The 27,966-nt window shown below is 39.8% G+C and overlaps 1 protein-coding gene across 6 annotated transcripts in view; it reads right to left on the bottom strand.

Moving 5' to 3' along the window:
• Window positions 1-1,437: 1,437 nt before the first annotated feature.
• Window positions 1,438-27,966, bottom strand: part of npl.L (N-acetylneuraminate pyruvate lyase (dihydrodipicolinate synthase) L homeolog) — a 61,484-nt gene continuing 34,955 nt past the window's right edge. For 2 of the 6 annotated variants that reach the window (XM_041589434.1, XM_041589432.1), the window contains 11 exons: window positions 15,696-15,767; window positions 14,995-15,068; window positions 8,276-8,363; window positions 7,733-7,790; window positions 6,082-6,157; window positions 5,270-5,362; window positions 4,529-4,671; window positions 3,674-3,720; window positions 3,479-3,563; window positions 2,678-2,717; window positions 1,438-1,945 (listed from right to left, as the gene is read on the bottom strand). In XM_041589434.1, coding sequence (XP_041445368.1) covers window positions 1,800-1,945; window positions 2,678-2,717; window positions 3,479-3,563; window positions 3,674-3,720; window positions 4,529-4,671; window positions 5,270-5,362; window positions 6,082-6,157; window positions 7,733-7,790; window positions 8,276-8,363; window positions 14,995-15,068; window positions 15,696-15,763 — 918 coding nt within the window. In that variant the 5' untranslated portion in view covers window positions 15,764-15,767 and the 3' untranslated portion in view covers window positions 1,438-1,799. 6 annotated transcript variants of the gene reach the window in all.

Here is a 27,966-nt window from a genome sequence, read left to right on the forward strand (position 1 = left end):
ATAAGGTATAACTTGTAAAAATCTGTTTCTCATGCGACTTTTCACCTACACAGATACTTTCAGAGATATCACAAATGGGCAAACTAATCCTTTAGTTAAAGCACATAATCTGTGATAGTGCTGAATGATCACAGACGTCTGGTCAGTTTAATATGTATTTTTTAAAAAGTAAGGGTGAGCTTACCGATTGGTGGTCTGATTACACATATAGTCATGGCTATATTTGAATATACATGTATATAAAGGGGTTGGATCATGTTTTTCATACACAATTGATGCATAAAGGTAACACACCTGATTAAAGGGCTTTCTTCATAAAAAAAACTATTTTTTAAACAATGAAAAAATATATAATTCTAAGCAGCTTTCAAATATATGTCCAAATAATCAATTCAGACGGCACTCCGGATGGATATGAGGAGGTTTATTGCAACAAAAGGTGGCCATAGACGCAAAGATTCGCTCGTTTGGCGACATCACCAAACGAGCGGATCTTTCCCCGATATGCCATTAACGAGCATGGCTATATCGGGGGTAATATGATTGTTCGGCCGTATGTCCGAACAATCCGATTACGATGTGCAATGGATTACGGCGGGATAGGTCGGGTCAAAATCAAACCTGACCAAACGACTGATCTCCGCCGGACGAAAGCTGTCGGCACTCTCCACACACGATCCGAATATCGTACTAATCCTCGATTCGTACGATAGGATCTGTGTGTCTATGGCCAGCTTTATTAAGGTAACAGCATCGCCTTACGCGTTTTGGGAAGACATTCCCTTAATCATAGGCAACTATGGTTTTTTAGGTTTACAATTATTTGTTAATATAACTGCTATTGAAAGCACTTTTTGTTGACCTTTTTCTGTGTTCCAAACAGTGGTGTAACTAAAGAGGGGATTGTGCTTGGGCCCCCACCTAGTGAAAATCATGGGTGACCCACAGTGCAAAATGTGCATGGGAAATTACTGGTCACCTGTGGACCCCCCATGGCTGTGTAGTTTCGCCACTGTTTCGAAATGTAACAGAAGTCGGGTCTACTCTAGGTCTTTTAACAAACTGGCTTGCAACATTGTTTCAGGAGTCAGAACCAGAAGTCAGAGAATGTAAACATTTCAGATGGATATTCAATAGCAATTATGTTTTCAAATAACTGATACCACTGAAAATGTGTTATTAATGTGTATTAGGAAGTTGCTTAGAATTCACTTTTTTTTTCATTGCTCAAAACATTTTTTGTTGGAGATCCCAAATGTACTTTAACATTCTTTTTACCTACTTTTCATTACATTTTTCAATCAAGCAAGCTAGCAGAAATTGCAGACTCCTTGTTTTCATTAACTGATAAAGATCATTACAAAACATTTAAAAAAAGTAAATACAAAATGTATACTGTATGTGTAAGGGGAGCACTGTACTTGTAGACAGAATTTCTTTTGATTTGATTTTTTATTATGGTTGTGATTCCATGTAACGAAAGCTGTTCATAAAAAGTAAGGCATTCCAATTGCAATGGGAAACCTTAATCTCTAAGTTTGAGCTTTCCAAATACTGAAAATGTTCTGAATTCTATGGATTTGCAGTTTTCCATTTGTATATATTACATCTGAAACATCAAAGCTCATCTGCCACTTTTAGAGTTTGGGATTGAGCATAAATCTGAATTTGGTGCATCTCTGATTCAGATACTTAAAGCATTGTATATAAACAAAAACCTACAATAAGATCTATTTTGTTCTGTTCTGTAGACTGGATTTGTTTCTTAAGCTCTTGATACAGAAGTTCTACTTCATTTCTCAAATGAGATCCAGCTTTAACATTTTGGTCTTGATATTATCATGATGATCAAATTTCATGGAAGAATAGAGTGGAAGGCGGGAAGGTCCCAGTGGGATCCCAGATACCTGTGACATGATGTCTTTAAATTCAGCTAAGCCCCACCCTGTTGAAATGAATGAATAAGGGATGAACAAACTCAGACTGGGACATTAACATTTCATAATGACATTAACATTATAGTAAGAATACATTTATCATTTTAAAATGATAGCAACGGAGTTACACAGAAACATTGTGAAATAATGGAAGAAAAGTGTCTTTAGCAATGTGAAAAGTGGTAGATGCCAATAAAAAATATTCATCTATTGTGTCTACCAGGCACTTTCAGTTTGGCAAACATGCCTCAGTTTGTTTTACTTCCTGAACAATGAGCTTCATGTATAAAAAGCTGAAATACTGTTGACCAATAAACCATACTAAAGAGGCAATGGAAATTCAAAGTGATAAGTTGAATGTACAGTTACATTATATTGACCACAAATGCATGTATAAGCACATATCAACTAAATGTGGCTACAAGATACTTGTATAATGCCTTTTATATATTTCACAGCCCAAATATTGATTACAACTTGCAACAAATACTAGATAACTGTCCGTGCTGTGTTTCATATTTCTGACTATTGCATTGTACATTGTTTTTTAAAGCATTCAAGAATCGTTAAAAACACATCTGAAACTCATGAATAATGCTCCTAGGTGTATGAGCCCTAATAGTGGGAATCCAAGACAAAAAAAGAATATAAAAGGACCAGGGTCAGTACATTACACAAACTGAGATATAGCAATGGAGATCACAAGATTAAACAGTTGATGCAGGGTACACTATACATACCCATGTCAAACACAAAGATAAGGAATTCCTGAAGAGAGCACTAAAAAAAAAAAGAATACTGTTTATCTAATATGCAAAAGCAGTCATATGGATTGCAGCATTGTAAGATGGGTAGGGTAAAATGATTTGTTTGTGAAGGCTTCTCACAGACTGACACACTCTAAAATAGAGCAGCTGTTCTCTTCCGGGCCAGTTTCTTGAAGATTTCATTACTCTTCACCTGTAGCTGCTGACCCGCAGACTGGCTTAAAATATATGCGTGATCATGTTAGAAATATGTACAGATATAGATATATGGACACACACAGGGATGGATAAATAAGTTGCTCACCTTCTAAACACTTTTTCAGATCAGTTGTTTTCAGATAGCACACCAGAAATAAACAGCTTTCTATATTTTTACCTTTTTTTCTAAAATTGAAGTTTAGTAATCCAGGTGTAGATTCTAAACTCTTACTATTTGCTACGTTTGTTGATACAGTTCTCATCTGCGGAATATTAGCAACTATTGTATGAATTATAACAGCTGCCTTTAATGAAAAGTAGGGATTCTGCTCAGCAAGGTCAAGTTATAGATCACATTAGAAGGGTTTCTAAAGTTTATTGTGACCCGCCTCCCAGAGCTGCTTCAGGAAGACACACAAAGGTCAAAATGAAACTTTAAACTTCTATGTAAGAAAAAATCAAAAGAAAAAATAGAAAGCAACTGAAAATGCCTATATTTCTGGTTTACTATCCAAATAACAACAGAGCTGAAAAAGTTTTTGGAAAGTGAACAATCCCTTTAGAACTAAACATTACCTGAATCTTGCGTGCTTTCAGCAAATTTCCTTCCTCAAATGCTGCCATCATGTCACCATTTTTTTTGCCAAGATAATTATACGTGCTGTACAGGGAGACAGAAAGGAGACAGAAAGAGATTGCTCACAGGTTTTCATTTTATTGAATATATTATGAAAAAGTTTACTGAAGCTGCCTTGAGATCACGCCTCTCACCTGCCAACAGCACCGTGTGCACCAAAAGCCAGAGCTCCTAGTAGTTGCTAATAACAGAAAGAAACAGGGATCTTTCATGTACCATAAACACATCATAAACATAAGAGAGATCTATTTTTAGGTACTACATGATATACAATATAGTACCTATATTTTGAAGATATAGGAAGAGAATCTTTTTTTGTGTTTGGACAGGCTAATTATAATACAGCGCTAATTTCATACATCCCAGAACATATGGTGGTGTAATAATGTGTAATAACCCCACAACACATAGCAGAATAAATGCATATATATGTATATATATATATATATATATATATATATATATATATATATATATATATATATATATATATATATATATATATATATATATATATATATATATAGCTTCCCTGAGCCTTCATTAAAATCTTCCCATGTTTATACATACAGTTCAGAGTTCAGTGTTGCAGATATAGTGTGTGTTTGCTGAAGGGAGATTGTCCCAAACAATGTTCTTGCATTGGGACTCAAAACTTTTATTACAAATAGTAAGTAAGCAGCACAATAAAAATACATTGGTTCATAGATTATTACTCCAGTACTTCGATGTTTTAGTTCATTACATTTACTTAGGATTTTAGTGACATTATAGAGACTGATGGGAAAACATTAATCAAAGGCACAATTATATTAAGGTCCTGAAGCTCAAAAACAAACAAAAAGAAACAAAGTTATCCTAAGAAGTGTTTTTTCAATGCTAGAAAAACTTTAATTTGCCAACTAGATAATGTTCTACATGTAACTAGATGCATTTAGGAAAAAATCTGTTTGGGTTTTTGACAAAAAACAAAATTAAAAAGGAATTACCTCGTCCACACCATAAAGACAGTCAAATTCCTTATATTCACTGACACAGAGGCTAAAATCCATAAGGTTGACATCACTAAATTTCACTCCACGAAATGATGGGATATTTTTTTTTACCTTCCCAAGAAGTTCATATATCTGGTCTGTAAGGTACCAAAAAAATGATCATTAAAACTTCTGGCACAAACATACCGTATAGGTTAATGCAAAAAGAAATTCACCGGAGAACACAAGAAGCACTGAAAGTATCCCACTGTGTTTATTACAGAAGTTGCACTACAGATTTAGGCTGAATGAGCCTTCCTCTTCCTTAGCCTTCCTGAATTTACAGATGATAACAGCAAGCAAATATTTAAAACAATGTTACAGTAGAATGTAACCAGTAGTTGGTGTAATTTGGGAGTAAGCCACTAGATGGAAATGCTCAATATGATGCATTATTGTGCATGTACCTGGCCACACAATGGAATGATTTAAACGTTTAAAAGTGGGGTGAAGGATTTAAATGTTCACCTACTATTATCATCTGTAAATGCACCAGAGAAAGTGTAATTTAGCCAAAACTTGAAGCACAGCATCTTCTGCTATGAAATTAATTGTGATGCTGCTTTAAATTATTTCTGTGCAGTCTGGGCAAGACTGCACAAAGTTGTGTTTTTGACCTGTTAAAGACCCTATACATGCTATTATATTATGAAGGTTTTCTAATGCATAGCATAATCCTGAATGCTGGATACATACATGTTATTCCAGTTAGCCTGGGAATGTGATAGTAATAAAATGGCAGACTTGGGGCAGCAGAGGCAACTTCCTTCAGGTACAGAACTAATGCATCTATAGGAGAGAGTCAGACAGAAAGCATATATACATTTAAATCTGAAATAAATAAGTAAGTATGACAAGATCATCATGTTTCAGCTTGGAAACAAATCCAACCAAACTCCCTTCCACAAATTTATTAATCATTTTTCTCAAAAAAATAAATAAATCGTAGTTACAAAACTTTACAGCAAAATAAGAATCAATTCGTATCGTACAATTCATGCTCCGAAAACTTGATTTTATCGAGTTTGCACTGCGAAAACGGAACCTTTTCGGATTATTGGACAAAAACCCCAAATTTTTCGGATTATCCAGAGCAGAGTATGATGTCAAGAAACAACTTCAGAGGCATCTGCCATTGACTTCTTTATGACCTCGATAGGTTTGAGATGGAGTATTTTCAGATTTGGATTTTTAGCAGCTTTGGGATAAGATAAATCGCTAAAATGTCTAATTTTTTTTTCCATGAAAAATTAGAGATTTCCCGTTTAAAAACCCCAACCAGAAAAAAATCGAGGTTTAATAAATAGGCCCCTTGTTGCTGAAACAAATCATTTAAATCCAGGATCAGATAGACAATTATAAACCCACCTCAGTGAGAATCAAGTCACAACTCTACAGAGTGCAATCCCCAAAACATTTTTTGCAGATGTACATGTTTGGCTTAATACAGAGACTTATCAACCAGAATTTGAGATGTACAAGGGAACTTTAAGGTCATCATAGATTACCTAAACTGGAAGGTTTGAGAAATGAAGGGCACACAGTACTGATTGCATCAGCTCCACATGAAGCAGCATGGGCAGCCTGCACAAAAATACAAGTAGGGCACACAATCACATTCTATTAACTTGAAGGGAACATCTAGGAGTTTACTAATTAATTGATATTACTTTTCCTTTAATCAGATTGAATCCATCCATTATTCTTTATTAAATTAAAACCATTTAACGTTTCAAAGAGGTGTGGGAGTAGGGTCTAGTGGAAACACATTCACTTTAAGCACGTAAATGCATAAATACATAAAAGCCCAACCCACCAAGGTTCTGAAACTAATAGACACCAACTCTAATGGTACAGGACCATCTTTGGGATATCTGGAAAATGCAGAGTTGGTTAAGTGGAGATTGAATAACATTTAAGGAAGATGGAGATGCAGTTAGCTGTGAATGGGCTTACCCAATGGGTGGACCCTACACTAAAACAATATAGCAGAACACAGTTCTTCTCTAGGACTGTTGATGTGCTGGCTTCTGCTACATTGTTTCAGGAGTCAGAATAAGAACTGCTGAGAGTGTAAACAGCCAAGAAGATAATGCAACATTTTACAACTACTTGAAAACCACCGAAACTGTGTAATGGATATTTGTAAGTTTGCTTAGAGTTGGAGTTTCTTTCACTTTGCAAGAAACTGTTATTTCTATTAAGACAGCCTTCAATGTAATGATATAAAAATCAGGCTTGAGTAAACTATATATTTCAAATAACAATTAACATAATATGTGTGTAGGGCCCTATAGGGATACAGGCCCTATAGAGTTAATCTTTTCACCATTTCCTTGGGTTATTGGGTAGAATCCCTGTTACAGAATAACCTTTACAGTGATAGGCTGAGAGATTTGGTGACACTGCTCTGACTCACTCCTATATAGTGTGTGCAGGGAGTGGCCTCTTCCTTTTTTGCCTCTGGATGTGATTCCAGCTGGATGTGCTCAGGGGGACTGAGTGCAATAGGCCCAGAAGAAGGCATGTGTCCAAGTCGGGGACCAGGAAACCCCGTGAATGAGGAACAGATATACTAGGGCAGACTTGTCATAGTCTCTCTAGGAGAGAAAGGCAGAGAGGTGAGAGAGAAAGAGCAGCTGAGCTCCAACAAGGATTTGCAGAAAGGGAGTAGCTTCCCAGAGGCTGTGTGTGTTGCCTCCAGTCAGGGACCTCAGTGAAGAGGGACTGTAGGGTAGAAGCTGCTTGCCTGACAACTTCCAGGAGGGAAATGTTGTACTGCATTTGCCTGTGTACTCTCTGTGTGAGACTGCCTTTGATCTGTGTGAACTCTCAATATGCTGTTTTCCTCAACTCCTGCGTGAGTACTGAAACCTGTGGTCATTTGCCCTTTTTGGCATAGTTAAATAAACCGTTTTCTGTTTTACTGCAAGAACCTCCTGGCGCCCATCTTTTGTTGTATGCACAGTAGCCTGGGGGATGTAGTTGCACTACACCATAGAGGGAACACTTCCACATGGCGAAGGCCCTGACCCTGTTGTGTGAAGTCGCGTGTAACCCATGCTTCTACTGCTAGCTGGACAGTTTAACTATTTGTGTGCTATGCAGCCCAAATAGGTGTTACATGTGCTTTTATGGGATACAACGAATAACACTCACTAGATCTTTTGAATCACTCAAGCTGAGACATCCCACGTGTACAATCACATTGTTCATTCTAAGAGAGAAGAGTCATGCAATCAGTAGATTTGGTACTATCTATTTCAACATAGACACAAGCCTTAAAAAGAGCAGAATAAGAAGTCCTTCATCATTGAGATTTCACAGTATATAAAGCAATGTGACCCTTTTTAAATGGTTTTTCATACAATTAAAACTGAAACCAATGCAATGGGTTTGTCTGAGAACATTAAGTGGAGATTGGCTCTGGATTTGTAAGTGTCAGAGCTATTGGTAATTGTGTATTTTATAAATACTACATTAGGGAAAGGATCTGCAGTACACAGGAGTGATAAAGGTAGTGATGCTTAGATAGGAAACACATTAGTAAACTTTAAAAACCTACCAAGTGCTGTTTTATCCTCTTATCCTTTTATCCTAATCCTTTCACATCTCCCAGACTTTTTTCTACCTACTGGTGATGGACTTAAGTGCCTTACTTTGTCGTTACTGTTTTAAACATGATATACACTGGCTACTCACTTGCCTCTTGCTTGCTTTACCCACTCTTCAGCTAGACTCTTCCTCTCATGGACACTTAAGGACATTCCTTCTCCAGTTGTGCCATTCACTAAACAAGGTAAGAGCACATCAGATAGGTATTACATGTTATAAAAGTGCTGCCTTCTTAAGGTGGCCATACACGGATAGATCCGCTCGTTTGGCGATGTCGCCAAACGAGCGGATCTCCCTCCGATATGCCCACCTTGAGGTGGGCAATATCGGGCTGATCCGATCGTGGGCCCTAGGGCCCAACGATCGGATCCTAGCGTTCGCCAAACGGGCGGTCGGATCGCGGGACCGCATCAACGAACAGATGCGGCCGCGATCCGACGGGATTTTTAACCCCATCCGATCGAGATCTGGCCGACTTTCGGCCAGATCTCGATCGGGGAAGCCCGTCGGGGGCCCCCATACACGGGCCAATAAGCTGCCGACTTGGTCTGTCGGCAGCTTTTATTGGCCCGTGTATGGCCACCTTTAGTCACACACTTATTGGCCACCCTTTTTTATTATGAAGAGTACATGAACAAAAGTGAACGGTTGTTTATAGAATATTGGTTGAAGCTCAGCATTCTCTATTGCATTTTAGTAATAAACAACCCATCATAAAGAGCGAGATTTCCAAATGTGATGTAGTAAGTTGCTCAGGAGTTACACCATTTTCATGCAAAAGCTTAGGAGAAAATATATTAAAATTAAACATCAAGCTTTTGTTGAAGTTTGGCAATAATTACAGGAATAATTTGGGTGAAAACTGCACGTTTTTGCTGCAGCTTTCTGATACTTATCAAATCACAATGATAAAAATAACTTGCCTTTGAACTAGTTGAAATGTAATTGGAGTCAATGGTGTATTTTTTAAATTTTAAGGGGTTATTCACATTCCAAACATTTTTTTTTAGTTCAGAAAAAAAAAGATTTCTAATTCTTATTTTTGACATTTTTATCTAAAAATTTAAATGTGAACTTTATTGCTTCTTTCCTGGCCACTTCATGTCAGCAATACTATGGGTATTCGCCCCGCCCCCATATCCCAGTTAGCATTGTCCCTCCCCCAAAGAAAACGATAAAGGACCCAACCCCTCCTCACTTACTTGTCTTTTTTGCTTAGTCTTCATTCTAGTTAGCATGGGACATCTTGGCGGCAGTTTTTGATCAGATCCAACTCTTCAGAAAGGTTGGCGATTTCTGAGGGCTATTCATTCAGTGAAACTGTCGCATGAAGCCCCCTCAGCAGGAATCCAATTCCTTATTACAGGCTGCTCCAGGTTAGTGATTTGAAAAGTCGCTACTGGTGTGTGGGATACCAGGTGGTTTTTTTTACCAAACATACTTCCTAAGGTGCATGTTTTTCGAGTGCACGTTTTTTTCGCGCGCGTGCGTATTGTCGCGCGCACGCGCGTATTGTCGCGCGCACGTTTTGTCGCGCGCGCGTTTTGTCGCGCGCACGTTTTTTCTGGCGCACATTTTTCAGCTTTTTAAAAGAAGTCGCCATTTTGGTATGCTGGAAAGTGCATACATTTGGAAGTGGATACTTCAGTTTTTCTGTTCCAGTCAGGTAATTAGATGCCTGTCTTACAGAAAGGTCGGGTTTGTAAAAACTCAATTCTCATTGTTTTTTCTCCTGTATTGCTTGTAGCACACCAGGAGGGACTGAAGTGTACTGGTGATCTCACAGCCTCAGTTACAGCTGCCCTTGTTGCTTGGTATGTCCCTCTTAGTTTTCTCTTAGCAGTGTTTTTTTTTAACACTTTCATTTTCAATTGGTTTTTTTTTTTTTTTTTTGTTGTTGTTTTCTCTTCAGCTTGCCTTATGGAGTCCTTGCAGAGGAAAAGAAGGAAGCTTGGCTCTTCTTCTCAAGTTTGTGCAGGCTGCTTTGACGCTCCTTTGCCGGGGAAGAAATTTTGTAAATCATGTTTTGGCCTTCTACTACAGGATACGCCTGTTAGTGAAATCCCTTCAGGCCAAGGGGCTTCAGTGTCCAGGGAGGAGTCCGACTCCTCTGATTTCTCAGGAGAGGAAAGTCTAGAACCAATGTCGGAATTGTTTTCTGAGGAGGAAGAAGAGGAGACAGAAATATCCATTTAAAGAACAGGATACCAAGAACTGGGATACAGCCCCAGCAGTGGATTCACCTGTGATTCATTTGGCAAAGAAGACAATTTTGCCAATTGATGATTCGTCAGTACTAAGAGATCCCATGGATAAAAGAGTGGAGACGGAGCTTCGTAAGGCATATCAAGTGGCAGGAGCCTCATGTAAGCCGGCAGTAGCTCTGGTTTCAGTGGCAAAGGCAGTCTCCTTGTGGATCGACAGTTTGGATAAAGCGATTGCTGAAGGTACGGATACAGCTGACATTAGTGCTGGATTATCAGAATTAAAGATGGCAGTGGCATTTATGTCGGAAGCAGCAGTGGATTTGACGCGGTTGGCTTCCAGGTCGATGGCTGTGTCAGTGTCGGCAAGAAGAGCATTGTGGCTCAGATCTTGGGGTGCAGATGCGGCTTCTAAGCTAAGTCTCTGTAACCTACCTTATGTTGGGGAAAATCTTTTTGGTCCTAAATTACAAGAGGTCATAGAAAAAGCGACAGGTGGGAAGAGTACTTTCCTGCCGCAAGAAAGGAAAAAATTGAAGGCTCAACCCTTTAAAGGTTTTTTTTTTCGAGGCTCAGGAAGAGCTAGAGGTTATGCCAGTAACTATAGATACTTTGGCAGAGGCAGTTCAAGACAGTCGTCTTGGAGAGGGGGTCACTCCGCAGTTATCAGGGGGAACAGAATCAAACTGTCCCCAACTTCTAAAAAATCCTCCTGACGATCATGGAGTAATGGATGCTCGAGTAGGGGCAAGATTTTCAAGGTTTTACGAGGTCTGGAAGCAGTCAATTTCAGACCAGTGGGTACTGGACTTATTGAAAAGAGGTTACCGCATAGAATTTTTGTCGGTTCCAACTCTGAATTTTTTTTTGGTTTCCCCTATGCCTCGAGGTCAAGAAAAGAAAAAAGCCCTCGAAGAGTATGTCCAAATCTTGTTCGACCAGGAGGTGGTGGTGCCAGTGCCTCAGGAGGAAAGGGAAAAAGGCATTTATTCCCTACTTTTTCTAGTGAAGAAGGCTTCGGGAGGGTGGAGGCCTGTGCTGGATTTGAAGAAACTGAATTCCTTGGTGCATCTTCAAAAATTCAAAATGGAGTCGATAAACACCATTATTGCGGCAGTCCAGGCAGGAGACTGGCTCTTGTCGATCGATTTGAAAGATGCATACCTTCATCTTCCGATAGCAGATCAGCATCAGCGTTTTCTACGCTTTGCGGTTGGACACAGGCATTTTCAGTTTCGGGCCCTTCCCTTTGGTCTCTCAACATCTCCAAGAACGTTTTCCAAGGTACTCATCACCCTGGTCGCAGAGCTAAGGAAACAGGGTCTGACGGTCTGGCATTACTTGGACGATATCCTCCTATCCGCAAGGTCTCCAGAAGTCCTTTTGTTACACAGAGAGATTGCAATTTCTTTTCTTCAATCTCACGGGTGGCTAATCAACTGGGAAAAAAGTCAGTTGCAGCCATCTCAATCCCTAATTTACCTGGGGGCTCTATTCAACACAGCAGACAATGTGGTTCAATTGCCACAACAGAAGATAGAGCGCATGGTGAAAGAGATGGAAGATTTCTGTCTCCAAGGGGAGGTCTCAGCGAGACGATTTATGTCTCTCCTAGGCTTGATGGCAGCCTCCATTCCAATGACCAAATGGGCCAGATTCCATATGAGGGAGGCACAACGTTATTTCCTGACCCATTGGAATCGATGGGAAATCAATTGGAATCAGTTAATTCCTCTTTCTCCCGAACTCAAGGTCAGCCTTCAATGGTGGATGAACCCTTCAAATTTGTCCAGGGGTTTTCCCCTTGCTCCAATAAATTGGAGGATAATAACAACAGATGCCTCCTCCCAAGGTTGGGGAGCTCTCCTGGAGAGCAGTGTGGCTCAAGGAATCTGGAAGTCTCCATTGAAAGTGCACGCAAATGTGTTAGAGCTAAGAGCAGTGTTTCAAGCACTGCAGGCCTTTGCTCCAGATATAAAAGGAATGGCGGTAAAGGTCAAGGGAGACAATTCCTCAGCAGTGTCCTATATAAGGAAACAAGGAGGAACAAAAAGTTTGCTACTATGGAAAGCAGTATGTCCAATCCTGAGCTGGGCGGAGCAGAATCTGGAGAATCTGACAGCAGTTCATGCTCCAGGGATTCTCAATCAGAAAGCGGACTTTCTCAGTCGTATGACTTTGTCAAAACACGAGTGGAAGCTGCATCCAGACATTTTCCACCGGCTAGTAGAGAAGTGGGGTCTTCCGGAAGTGGACCTCATGGCCTCTCCGGACAATGCTCAACTGCCGATATTCTATGCAAGATATTTCAGCCCTCGAGCTCAGGGGACAGATGCACTCCTTCAGCCCTGGTCGTTCCGTCTAGCCTATGTGTTCCCACCAATCCCTCTCCTCCTTCAAGTCCTACTGAAGGTGATTCAGGAGGAAGCGGAGCTCATCCTCGTGGCCCCTTATTGGCCTCGTCGCCCATGGTTTCCTCTGCTCAGAAGACTGGCAGTAGCAGACCCGTGGCCGATTCCTGTGAGGGAGAATCTACTGACCCAGGGACCAGTGGCACATCCAGACCCACACTCGCTCTCATTGATGGCATGGAGATTGAGCGCAAAAGGCTTGTAGCCTTGGGGCTCTCTGAAGCAGTGGTGGCTACATTGCTTAGGGCAAGAAAAAGTAATACGTCTACCACATATTATAAGATTTGGGAAAGATTTCTCCTATGGCAATTGGAGAAGGCTAATTCCTGTTTTCCACCACCTTTACCTCAGGTTTTAGAATTCCTGCAGGAAGGATTGAGCAAAAGGTTTGCAATACAGAACTCTAAAAGTTCATGTAGCAGCACTTTCAGCTATGACTGGGATAAGATGGGCAGAAGATCCGTTAGTAAAGCGTTTCTTCTCAGCCACATTAAAGATTTGTCCTCCAAAAAGGACTTTATCTCCTGCTTGGGATCTACCAATGGTGCTAAAAGCCCTTTGTGAACATCCATTCGAGCCTTTGCAAGAGGCGTCCTTATGGTTGGTGACCCTAAAGACTTTATTCTTGGTGGCAATAGTTTCTGCAGCGAGAGTCAGTCTCCTACATGCTCTGTCTGTAGAAGAGCAAAACATTTCCTTTTGGCCGGATAAAGTAATTTTAAAGCCTCCAGACTCATTTCTACCCAAGGTGGTTTCCACATTTCACCTTGCACAGGACATAATAATCCCTATCATACCGGAGGAGCCCAACCTTTCCTCAAAGCTCCAGAAGCTAGATCCGGTGAGGATGCTGAAACATTATTTGGCTATGACTCAGTCTTTGAGAAAGTCTGGAAGTCTGTTTGTGATACCGGCAGGTCCTCGAAAAGGGGAACAACCAGCGAAGTCTACAATTGCTAGATGGATTGTGATCTTGATACAAAAATCTTACAATCTTCAAGGCAAGCAGGCACCAGCAGGGCTAAAAGCTCATTCAACTAGGGCTGTGGCTACCTCCTGGGCAGCAGAAGCGGAGGTTTCAGAATCGGCAATTTGTGAGACAGCAGTTTGGTCATCTGCTCGAACCTTCTTTAAATTCTATCGTTTGAATGTTAAGAAACCTTCTCAACATAATTTTGCTTCCGCAGTTCTGCGGTCTTTTTCTGTTAATTAAAAGCTGTTTATGCCCTCCCTCTGGTTTGGTTGTCATTGCTTGGGTATAACCCATAGTATTGCTGACATGAAGTGGCCAGGAAAAATGAAATTTCCTATCATACTTACCGTAAATTTCTTTTCCTGGCCACTTATCATGTCAGCAAACCCACCCTCTGTTGACTAAATTATGAGACAAGTAAGTGAGGAGGGGTTGGGTCCTTTATCGTTTTCTTTGGGGGAGGGACAATGCTAACTGGGATATGGGGGCGGGGCGAATACCCATAGTATTGCTGACATGATAAGTGGCCAGGAAAAGAAATTTACGGTAAGTATGATAGGAAATTTCATTTTTCTCTGGTATTTCAGTTTGGCAGATGGTAATGCACATTACTTGATACATTTCTCAGCAGCACTGAATGTAGAAATTTAGCAACTATAATATCAGCTACAATTGCATATTTTAATAAAACTCAGGGGTTATGCTCATCAGGGCCAAACATAAGAAATGTATCAACTAATATATCAAATTAGAACAGTTTTCAGTTGTGACCCTCCCCCCCCCCCCACACACATATATGCAGCCATACACAGAACCGCCCAGGGAGATGAAGCTTTAAACTTCACTATTAGAAAAATGGTTAAAAATAAGAAATTCTAAGTAAATGAAAAAGCCTATTTTTCAGTGTAATATCTGAATACAACTGAACTGAAAAAAAGTATTTTGAAGGTGAACAACCCCTTTAAGCAAGTTGTTTTCTATTCTGTGTCACAACAAAACCTAATTAATCTATTTGAGATTTTGAAAAAAATCACAAATGCTTTTATCAGAAACAATGACCAAAAAAAGCTCAGCAATTGTGAGGGGGAAAACATAATTACAATTAACCCATATTTTGTTTAATAAATATGAAAATTACTACAAATTGTGGGAAAAGTCACAACTACATTTTTTAAACAGTTTAAAAATTAAGTAACTTAGTTTATCAGTTAAACTTACCAAATATATTTCTTATATGCTGTTTCTGAACTAGATAGTCTACATACTGCTCAATAGCCGCCAGGTTGATGTCACTGAAAAGGAACAAAAAATTAAACCAATAAATTAGCTAAGAGATAAAATAACTTTAAATCATTCAATGGAAATAACAGAAATGAACTGTACGTTTTAAAAGTTTATGAAAGGGGTGGTTCACCTTTAAGGTAACTTTTATTATGTTATAGAATGGCCAATTCTAAGCAACTTTTCAATTGGTTTTAATTTTTTTTATAGTTTTATAGTTATTTGACTTTTTCTTCTGACTCTTTGCAACTTTCAAATGGGTGTCACTGACTCCCTTCTAAAAAACAAATGTTCTGTAAGGCTACAAATGTATTTTTATTGCTACTTTTTATTACTGATCCTTTTATTCAGTCCCTCTCATTCATATCAATGCATGGTTGCTAGGATAATTTGGATCATAGTTACCAGATTGCGTAAGATGCAAATTGAAGAGCTGCTGAATAAAAAGCTAAATAACTCAAAAACCACAAATAATAAAAAATCAACACAAATTGCAAATTGTCTCAGAATATCACTCTTTACATCATACTAAAAGTTGATTTAAAGGTGAACAACCCCTTTAAGAGCTTTGTTAAACCAAGTAAAGATATTTTCATTCTAGCAGAGAAATACAGTAGCATTGAATCATTATCAGTTACCTGTTTGATGTCATTGGGGTAAAAGTGGCAGCTATTAAGCCTTTCAATCTCTTCCCAGCAAATGCCATGACCCTGCAAATATAAAAAAAATTAATCTCTATGATCCTTAACAAATAGCTTCTCATTATAAAAAAGAAATCTACTTTTTACTGAACTAAAAGGAGAAAAGGTCAACAATGTACAGTAAAAATATTTCAGGTCAGTGCTTCTTAGTGCAAAAATGTAATCAATACAAATATTTGAGTTAACTGGAAACTCTTGGGGGCAAAATTCACTAAAGGGTGAAGTGACTAACGTAGCGAAAATTCTACAGCGTGACGTCATTTCGGGACTTTGCCGATTTACTAACGGGCGCAGGCATAAATTCGCTAGTGAAGGAGAAAGACTCTAGCGCTACTTCAAACTCTTACTCCAGGCGAAGTTTCGCTCTGGAAAAAGAGCATTACTTTGCAAATTCACTACGTTTTTGATTTTACTGACCGTTGCCTCTATCGCCAGACTTACCTTCGCCACCTCAGACCAGGCAAAGTGCAATAGAGTAGATAGGAGTTCCTCAAAAAGGAACGCGAAGAGTGCAAAGTTGTGCCAGAGTCTATCTTCTTGGCGAAATTATGCCAGTGACCGTTAGTAAATCGGCGAAGTGACGATTCATAGTCAGAAATAAAAGGCAAATAAATAAAATGTGTTAGTTGCGTAGTTCTATAACATACTAAATGTTAAATTAAAGGTGAACCACCCAGGTAAAACAGAGCATGCATATATACAAAGAAGACATACATTAAATATAGATTTTGGTATGTGGCTCTGTTAAAACAAGCTACAGTGAGAGATTCTCAGGACCATTATTTTAGGATATATCAGTCTCCTGTTCTCTACTGCAAATACTGTCCAAATTTGGGCAGGATGGGGACATGCTGTTACAGCAATTTTATCAGCAGTTTCTAAGTGCAGACTGAGTCAGGTCATGCTATGCAACATGAATCTAACCCCTTGGACATCATACTTCCCTGATGTCATTCGGGACAGAAGTAGGGTTGCCACCTTTTCTGGAAAAAAATACCGGCCTTCCTATATATTTATCTTTATTCCCTATTAATAACATTGGGATCAACCATGATTTTTACCAGCCAGGCTGGTAAAATACTGGCCAGCTGGCAACCCTAGACAGAAGTCAGTTAGCTATTGTCAAGGATACAATGAGCCAAGTCAGCACTTGTATGAGCTGTAACATTCTTGGAGCTCTAGAAATGCTAGATTTCCAAAACTATCTAAAACAAAAAACCATAAGACTAGAATGAACAAGAAGCAGAGGCATTCATCGTGAAGTGGTCCCTAAAGTGCAGCCAACTGGAAGTGTGCACAGAGGCTCAACCTGAACTCACCAGGTGTACTTGTCCAAATTCCCAATACATACTGACACTTTCTTTGCCCTCATTTACCTTATATAACCTTATTTACCTATTCCACTGTGATATAGTAACCCCTCAACTGTCCTGCTCCCTCTTCTCCGCTGGCACTCCCTGTACATGGGCTGTATAGTAGGTGCTTGTGAACCAATCAGAACTATCTGTCTACGGGGCATCACAGAGAAGGAGGGCTATTGTAGGGTCAGCTTGCTGTACAGAATATGAATAAGTCAGCCTTTGCAGTGATATTATTTAGTGTTATATTTAAAAAAAATTAACAAGTATAGGTGAGAAAATGGAAATAAATGATTGCAAGCATTTCATTGCATCCTTAACATAATTATCCCCATATTACTGCTTTATGCAAAGGAGCATAAAATAATGCAGCTCTAATTTTAAATCGAATTTACAGCTCCAATAGTTTGTCATCTTTGAAGCCAAGCAATGCATTACCCATTGCACAGTATAAAGCATGTGGGTTCAACATGCAGTTTATAAACTACAACTCCCACTATTGGCTCACTGGATGCTGGTAGTCACTCACTGGATGCTGGTTGTTATGCTTCAAGAATAAACTACATGGCTATAGACAGGACATAACTGATCAAAAGTCCAAGCAAATATCTATATTTCACTCACAGTGTCTGCTTGACAATGTAAGTTCCCTGTAGTTGTCTCACCGCCCCTGTACCTGCTGTTTGTGCTCCAGCTCCTGCTCCCTCCAGTCAGCTGGCAACACTTCATGAGCCAAATCACATGACTGCCTTTCTCACTGCATCCTGGGAGGGACTAAAATGAAACACGCCTATCTCACACAGCAACTGGAGCCTCGCATATCTGCTATTGCACACAGTGGGGGTTAGAATATGTACCCCGGGTTCCCAGAATGGTGTCCAAGATCTCAGCAATTACTGATTTTGCATGTCTCTCCTGGAAACATTGCAGATGTCTCTGGCAGATGCTGTAGCCTCGTACTGTTAGTTAGAGAATGGCTCTGCCTCGGTGTGGGGGAGAAGTAATTTGCGTGTTTCTCTCTATGGGGTATTTCACTCTAGCTGACTGTGGTGATCTCTAACTTCACTCTTTGATAAATATACCCCTATGTGTGAGAAAGAGACTGTGTGTGGATGTATACTGTAAATGTGTGAGAGAGAGAAACGCTGGGTATATATGTTTGTGAGAGAGACTGTGTGTAGATTTGAGAGAGGGACAGCAGGGGAGTGTGTGATAGAGAGAGACTGTGTGTGGGTGGATGTGCAGGGTCGGACTGGGGGCCCCTGGGCCCACCGGGACTGCTGTCCAGGGCCCCCCGCCACCTCCTTCCCTGCTTCCCCCCGTCGCCTCCTTACTGTGAAAGCGCGCTCGGCATGCATGCGCGAACGCTGCCCCACCACTGTGATGTGCGCTCAGCTCGGCGAGCCCACACTAACTTCACCCTGCACATGCGTAAACTGCTGTTCAGAGCACGGTGCCGAAAAAGAAACATTTTTTTTGTAGTACTTATCATCAGGAGAGGGGGTCTGGCCGGGTGGGGGCCCATGAGGGTCGGGGCCCACCTGGTTTATTCCCAGTGCCCCGCCGGGCCAGTCCAACACTGTGGATGTGTGAGTGTAGGTGTGAGAGTGACACTGGGGATATGTGTGTGAGAGAGACTGTGTGTGTATGTATGTTTGAGACAGGTTGAGGGAATGTGTGTGTGATTGAGAGAGACTGTGTGGGTGTGTATATGTGTGAGAGAGCATTTGTGTGTGCGTGTGTGAAAGACACTGTATGTTAGACATAGAATGAGTATCTGTGTGTGCATGTGCAAGAGAGACTGAGGGAATGTGTGTGCATGTGCTTGTGTGAGAGACTGGGATATGTGCATGCACCTGTGTGAGGGTGACTGTGTGTGTGTATTTACAGTGTAGGCCTGACCTGGCAATCTGTCTGCTCCGGCAAATGCCAGATAGACGGCTGTAATCTGCCATAGACTGTCACTATATATTCGGCTGGTGGGGGCTGTGTGTGTGTCCCGTTTTCATATAACCCATATAGGAATGGTATATCAGTACCAGCTGGACAGCCAAATGCCTTTTTACTTCTGGTTAAAATATATTTACAGGGGTTGTTCACCTTCCATAAGATTTTTTTTCAGTACAGCAGACATAAAGATTTTGTTCAATTGCTTTCCAAATTGTATTGTTTACTGTTTTTCTAAAATTGAAGTTTAAAGTTTAATGTTCCTGTCTCTGGGGTTTCAGTCTGGCAGCTCAGCAATCCAGATGCAGCCTCTGAACAGTTACAGTTTACTACATTAGTTGATATATTACTCAGCAGCATCTGTGGCATGTTAGCAACTATTGTATCAATTCTAACAACTGCCTTTAATGAAACTCAGATTCTGCTCAGCAGGGACAAAGATAAGAAATATATCAACTAATGTATCAAATAAGAAGAATTTACAGAATCTGTGACGCCCCCCCACAGCTGCTCCAGGGAGACAGGTGAAAAATAAAACTAATCTTCAACGTTATAAAAACAGTCAAAAGTATTAAAAAACTATAAAAATTGTATTTTCTATCTGACCAGGACTGTGGATATGTGAATATTGTATTATGCATAACGTAACATACTGTGAGCGAAGTGTGTCTTCCTAAAAAAATTCTTTAATAATTATGCTTTTTGTGAAGATGACTTCCTCTATTCACATTTCATTTCAGACTAATTTATTATTTCTTAAGTTACTGAGCAGAGAGAAACTGTATGTATGTATATTTTTATTTATATAGTGCTACTTATACGCAGCACTGTACAGTACAAAAATAAATTTATAGAACAAACAGGGGTCATTACAATAATAAATACAAAGTATAGTTGCAATAAAGATTAAGAGCTACAAGAGGAAGGAGGTCCCTGCCCCATAGAGTTTACAATCTTTACAGTTTATTTACTTGCCATGTTCTGTAATTTGAGACTTTGTTGCATTTCTTTTTCCTACTTATCTAATTGTCAGATTTTGATACTGTAATGTATATTCCCTAAAGGGCCCACAGCAAGATAATCAAACATCTTGTCACAATGTGGTTGTCGTACAAGGATTGATTTAACCACAGTGAGTCTTATATGCACAGGAGTACTCACTACGTAACCAGCACTAGAATGGTTCCCACTCTCATCGACCCAACTCGTCAAGTATAACAAGCAGACTGAAGGCCAGGTATTGTGACAAAAAGTACTGGTTCAGGGCTTAAAGGGATTCTGTCATGCAAAAGTTATTAGCACTCCTCCAACAGAATCCTGCCTTGAAATTTTTTTTTCCAAAAGATTTCTTTTATAATTAATTCTGAAATCTGACATTGGGCTAGATATGTTGTCAGTTTCCAAGGTGCTCCCAGTCATATGGCTTGTGCTCTGATAAACGTCAGCCACTTTTTACTGCTTTACTGCAAGTTGGAGTACTATCCCATTATTCCCCAGAAACCCATCAGCAGAACAATGGGCAACAGCTTGCTGGTAGACCTAATAATAGCACTAAATGGTAACAATCCCACTGCAACTCCTCCAGTTACAGCTACAGTTGGAGAAACAAAAGCCTGCCAGAAAGCAGTTCCATAGTGCAGCACTGGCTCTTTCTGAAAGCACATGACCAGGCAAAATGACCTGAGATGGCTGCCTACACACCAATATTACAAAAAATACACTTATTGGTTCAAAAATAAATGGTAGAATAAATTACATGCAATATACACCATGTAGTAATAAAAACTATACCATAAAAATCATGACAGAATCCCTTTAATGATGTAAAAAATTTTATCAATATAGTTAGTTGGTCAAAAATGTAATCTATAAAGGCTGGAGTGAACAGATAGCCAGAACCTAACTTTCTGCTTTGCAGCTCTGAAGGGTGGCCATACACGAGCAGATAAAGCTGCCGATATCGGTCGTTTGGACCGATTTGACAGCTTATCTGCCCGTGTATGGGGGCTTCCGACGGGTCTTCCCGATCGATATCTGGCCACGATATCGATCGGGAAGGTTGGATTTTTACCCGACCGACCCGTCGGAGCCGCTTGGCACATCGTAATTCGATCGTTCGGCCGTACGGCCGAACGTTCGAATTACCCCCGATATAGCCATGCAGTTTAGTGGCATATCGGGGAAAGATCCGCTCGTTTGGCAATGTCGCCAAACGAGCGGATCTTTGAGTCTATGGCTACCTTTAAGGTCCCCATACACAGGCAGATATAAGCTGCAGACAGATTAAGTAGGCAGCCCATATTCTCCTCATTGTGACCTCAAGGTGGGCATATCGGGGAGAGCTGATTTTTTGGCAGCCTCGCCAAACCAGAAGATCTCTATGTATGACCAGCTTAAAGGGAGGCATACCTGTTAAAGGGATTCTGTCATGATTTTTATGATGTAGTTATTATTTTTAAATGACACTGTTTACACTGCAAATAATTCACTCTACAATATAAAATTTCATTCCTGAACCAGCAAGTTGGTGTGTAGGCAGCCTCTCAGGTCATTTTGGCTGGTCATGTGCTTTCAGAAAGAGCCAGCACTTTAGGAGGGAACTGCTTTCTGGTAGGCTGCTGTTTCTCCTACTCAATGTAACTGAATGTGTCACAGTGGGACCTGGATTTTACTATTGATTGCTGTCCTTATATCTACCAGGTTATATCACTCCAACTTGCAGTAAAGAGTGACTGAAGTTTATCAGAGCACAAGTCACATGACTGGGGGCAACTGGGAAACTGACAATATGTCAAGCCCCATGTCAGATTTCAGAATTAAATATAAACAAATCTGTTTGCTCTTTTAAGAAACTGATATCGGTGCAGAATTCTGCTGGAGCAGCACTATTAACTGATGCATTTTGAAAAACATTTTTTTTTCCCATGACAGTATCACTTTAAGTTAGTTTGCTTCTGATCCTTAGCAAGCAGATCAGATTCAAAATCAAACTAACTGAATGCTATGTCCCACCTTGCCTCACTTCAAGTCACTGACTAAGAAAGCTGCAGAGCAGGAAGTTTGGTTCTGTTAGAAATGTTAGACAAATGTTAGACATTTGTTCATTCCAGTCCTTATAGAGTACATTTTTGGCTAACTAAATTTATTAGAAACATTTCTCTGGTTTCTTTTTTATACGGAGCAGTTCCTTTAAAGGGATTGTTCACATTTGAGTTAACTTTTAGTATAATGTATAGTGACAATCTGAGACAATTTGCAATTGGTTTTAATTTTTTTATTCGTGATTTTTGAGTTATTTAGCTTTTAATTCAGCAGCTCTCCAGTTTGCAGTTTCAGCAATCTGGTTGCTAGGCTCCAAAATAACTTAGCAACCATGCTTTGATTTGAATAAAAGACTGGGATAGGAATATTAGTGAACCTGAAGAGAAAGATGAGTAATAAAAAGTAATAAAAGTAATAAAAAGTAGCAATAACAACACACTTGTAGACTTACAGAGCATTTGCTTTTTTAGATGGGGTCAGCGCACGGTCGCACAAGCACTTTATTTTGGTTGATTAATTTTGGAATAGAAGATGGGAAATTGTGGGGTTCTTTACTTCTGATTCTTTTAGAGCCAATAGATAAAGGAGTGCAGAACACATAGTTTGAGAAGCTCAGACATATAAATAGCCAGACAGATACTGATTTCAATAGGAATCTTAATACCACTAACATTTTATATATTATTATATATATTGGCCAGTTGCATTGCATTACGTTTGTTTCATTATGCAAAGAAAACTAACAAAATAGCTTTTGGGTGGAGATCCCCTTTCATGTTAAGCATGTTTGAACACCCCTGCCAAGGTCATGCTTTTTCTGTACATTCCTAGGTTGCTCATGTGATATGCAAAGCAAATGGACTGAAAAAGCCTTGTTTTTAAGAAAGAGAAAGAAAGGAATAGCATTTAGTGCTGTGCTTGTGTTTTCTCTTTTGGAGAAGTAGAATTTGCCACATGAAAGTTCTTGCTAGTGTTTCATTGCAGAAAAACAATATCCAATTCAGGAAGTCTGTCATGGGAGAAATCAGCAAATGCTGATGTCCAGTATTTGGTTCTCCTCGTGGTCATTATGTTAGTTATCTATATTCAGTGCAGTGCAGTTTCAGATCCTTAGGAGGGTAGTGGCAAGGCTCTGAATAAAATAGTACACCAAGCTCATGCATTTTTCAGCAAAGAGGATCACTGGACTGATGTCTTAGCTTAGTAATTATATTTGCTGGATGGTAGCTAACAAATTGGCTACCCCCAGTGATTAAAGCTGCCCATAGACGCAAAGATCCGATCGTACGAATCCTCGAACGATCGGACTTCCCCATCTCCCGACCTGCCACTAACCATTCAGATCAAATAAATAAGTAAAAGAACAGATCAGCAATGTTCTGCCCCTGACAGCAATCGTACGAAAGTTATGTCTGACAAAGCTAGTGACAGTCTCCCACTGAAAATCGTATGATCGGCAATACATGCAGAGATATTATCGGCAACCGACAGAAATTTTCTAACCTGTCCGATCGACCAAACGACCGATCTCCGCCGGACGAAAAATGTTGTGACTCTCCACACACGGTCTCGAGGGAATCGAGGGATCTTTGCGTCTATGGCCAGCTTAACTCTTTCCTTGTCCTTTAATTTCATGTAATAGATAAAAGATTTTAAGGGTAGAGGATTAAAATATGATGGATTATTACACTCAACTGTAAACTATACAAATCATTTTTTCACCTTTGATACGTTGGAATTCATGCATGTAAACTGTGGTGACTGGAGATGTGATATCAATATGTGGGGTGAGTAGTACTCACCCAAAGGAGACATAAGGTGTCAAAACAAGAATGTGCCAGTTCATTATACTCTTTTATAAATAGATGGAATGTGTTTTAAAAGTAGCATTAGACAGGGATCATAGCAGATCTATAGGGAACTCCAATAAAGGGGCAGTTTTTAAAGATCATATTAAGGGGCAGATTTATCAAAGGCCGAGTTGTGTTTTCTTGAAAAAAAAAATTTCAAGCGTAGTTTTCAGTCAACTCAAATTTAGGGCTAAAACCCCCCCCCCGAATTTTTCGGGTTTTTGTTAAAAAAACCTCAACATTTTCAAGATTTATTAAACCCTGAAGCTGAAAATAGCTTGAATCCGAAAAAAATCCAGCTAAAACCTATTGAGGTCATGTAGAAATCAATGGCAGAGGTCCCTTGAACCATTTCCTTGTGAGGCAACTTCGGGCGACTTGGAAAATGAAGCATTCTGAGTGCCATCCTGCTGGCGATTTAGATTCTAGCTGGCAGGGAGGCAGTTTGGGAAGATTAGTCGCCCGAAGAAGAGGCGATTTGTCGCCGGGCGACTAAATCTCCTCAAATATTCTCGTCTGTCTCTGCCCTTAGCTTGGCATGATATGCAGGAACTGGCTCCTATGCACTTTTGTATAGGAGATGACATTTTGTTTTAGTGTGATTTTAATATGCTTATAAGGTTTTTGGTGCAGAGCAAAATGTACGTAGTGATCACACAGTAGCAGATTTCTGGGGTTAGGTAATGAAAGGTGCAAAGTTTGCTACATCTCCTGTCACTTAAAACAACCAGTCACCAACATTTTATTGGTTGCTACAGGTTACTGCACCTGTGCCTTTTATTACATTTGCGGGTTGGTGTGTATACATATTTAAGGTGGACTGTGTGTTACATTTAATTCCAATTTACCAGGTATCTGCATAGTAGTAACATTTTAGATATTGTGCTGCCATTTTTCTCTACCATATGCCAACACAATCAGCTCTTGACTTTTCTGAAAATGTACTGTCTGTCTAGTAGGAAAATGAATGCTGAAAGTACTATCAATAAATGCCAATGTATATCTCTAATGGAGAATGGCCACATATCCCTAGGCAAAGCTGATTAATCTTCATTTCAGTGAACGCTCCATTTGAGTCTTGTCCATGCCAAATGATGTCAGGCATTGAGGCCAGTAGGTGCTGTTGTCTGTCTCTATAAATTCATCTGTATTTGACTATGAGCACAGTCTACTAATAGATACAGTTGCACAGTCTTATTCTCATACAGCTCCTGCCCTTCACGTGTTCAGTCTCGTATACTAGACTTGTCAATAATCTGTGGTTATTTATTGTACCTTATCTATTTTTAACATCTTATTAACACAAATCATAACCATTATGGAGTGCTCTAAGCTTTAGGTTAATTAACGCCAACTCAATGCCACTGAATTTTATTATTAATCTTTATATAGTCCTGATAGTGCTAATTTACTGCAGTGAATCAAATCAATTTTATCAGGAGCCAATTAACATGCCTGTATGTTTTTGGAATGCAGGCAGAAGCTGATGTACCTGGAGTAAACCCATACAGATATGGGTCCCACACCCAACCCTAACCAGCCTGCTCAGAATCCAAACCCACCCCGACCAGGCAAGACCCCTCTATTTATAAAACCCTACCCAACCTCCCCTCCATCTCTGATGCAACAAAGGGGGGCATGGCATTTGTCCTATAATTTGGCATTTGGCCTATAAATAGAGGCTTCCACAGGAGGAAGCCAGCAGTGTAAGGTCATGGGTGGGAAGAGTAGAAGGAAGATCTCAACCCAACCTGCCCGCAACCCGGAAATCTTGTGGGGAAGTTGTCCCAACCTGCAGGTTTTGGGTTGCCCTGCACATAACTTAATTTTTTCAGAAACACTGTACAGTTATACCCATGAAAGCAGGCATCTTAACCCTTACATAGAATCACAGAAATCACATTACTTGGCTACAAATGAGCTGTATTTAATGAAAGAAACAACATGTGGTGTTGTTGTAAATCTCCTCCTGCTGCTCCCATTGATTTCAGTAGGAAATGCCTGATATTGCCATTACTGGTACTGAAAATGCTCTAGTGGGTGTTCCTGAAAAATACAAGTACTACTACCTTTGGATGTTTTCCAAGTCTGGAGGCAATTTTGGACACTTTACATTCTCTGAAAGAGATGGGCTGAAAAATACTCCTTGTGCACTTTATGTTAAATGATTTGCTTATGGTGCATATTATTTATGTATAATTGCTGACATTTGCTGTATTTATACAAATAAAAAGAAAAATAGAAGGTATAGCTTGGAAAACTGTAAAACTTTGATGTTCCCTAAACCAGCATTAAATTCTTGAATTTCAATTGTGTCATGCCAGCTGCACCTGATTTCCAGGGACAATCCAGGATTATGACTTTTTCTCATGGAAATGTCCCTGGTTTTTAGACTAAACAACTGAAGCAGAAATAAAATACTGGTTATCACTTGATATATTATAATTATTGAAAACAGTGTTGAGTGGCACATTATGCTCCCTTTTAGTGCACCTCTCAAATGCCTTAAAGGGGTGGTTCACCTTTAAGTCAACGTTTGGTATGTTATAGAATTGCCAATTCTAAGCAATTTTTTAACTGGTCTTCACAATTTGTTTTTTATATATTTTTTAATTATTTGCCATCCCCTTCTGCCTCTTTCCAGCTTTCATTGGACCCCATCTAAAAAACAGATGCTCTATAAGGCTCCACATTTATTGTTATTGCTACTTTTTATTACTCATCTTTCTAGTCAGACCTTCCCCTATTCATCTTCCAGTCTCTCATTCAAATCAGTGCATGGTTGCTAGGGTAATTTGGACCCTAACGACCAGATTGCTGAAATTGCCAACTGAAGAACAGCTGAATAAAAAGCTAAATAACTCAAAAAATAGAAAATGAAAACCAAATACAAATTATCTCAGAATATTACTATTTACACTATACTAAAAATGAACTCAAAGGTGAACCATCTCTTTAAAATATTCCTTGGTGCAGCATGGCGCGTCCTTACTGCTCTAAATGTAACTTTTCTGCTGGTGATAGAACTGCCTTTTAAACATTTTTAAACATTCTTAGAAACACTTGTAGAGAAAAGGATATCCAAGGGGTCTTTGTATGGACCATGAATGTATTTGAGCTAGTTTATTCTCTCTTGGGCCTCCACCATCACTTTCTGCAGCTTCCATTCACTTGAATAGGAAATTCTGGGAAGCACGGGAGTGAATGCTTTTCACCCAGTAAATTCTCTAAGGAGTTTTTATCTATCTGAAAAGCGCTGCCCAGTGTTTCTGATTAATGTGAAAGGGAACTGTGGGAGGTGATTACTGTTGGTTGGCAGGCTAAATAGTGCAGAGCGATTACCCTTCAACACTGATTCTCTGATGTAGGCAAGCATTAATAATCTGAAATGGATGGCAAAAAAACAAATAAACAGCTAAACTCTACAGTTAGGTGGAGCATGAACAATAAAGCCTTCCATAGAGCAGAGGTTTTTAGCCTTTGAGTTCACGACTTCCCTTATTTATAGTTCAAAATTGAGTCTAGGCTAACTTTAGACTAATGGAGCAGTTTGACTGACACTGTGCACAGGAGGGAAACAGAGACTCCCTCCACCTATAACAACTTCTGGCAGTAGCGTGTGATCTCTGAGCATTCATCCTCCTCTCGCTGCCACCATTTTGGGTGCTTACATCTAAAATGAGACTAATATAACAGCAAAAATGAATGCTAGTCAAAGTTTCTGGCAGTAGGGCAACAAAAGAAGTGCTGTCAGCAATAGACGTGGCAACATGGACTTGCACCAGTAAGGGTGTAACCATGTTCACTATTCATGTTGTTATTTTAAGGAAGTCTTGAGCTTGACCTGGGGGCTGGCACCATTGTGGGTATTCAACAGTCCATCCTAGGGCTACACATTTGCCTGAAATTAGTGGGTGCTGACACCTCTGTGGGTTCTCCATTGGCACCTTCTGTTAATTGAACAGTCTAAGGTTTAGGTGCAAAGTTTGCCACCACTATAGGGGTTCAATT

The sequence above is a fragment of the Xenopus laevis genome, chromosome 4L (genome assembly GCF_017654675.1).
Source record: "Xenopus laevis strain J_2021 chromosome 4L, Xenopus_laevis_v10.1, whole genome shotgun sequence".
NCBI classification, from domain to species: domain Eukaryota; kingdom Metazoa; phylum Chordata; class Amphibia; order Anura; family Pipidae; genus Xenopus; species Xenopus laevis.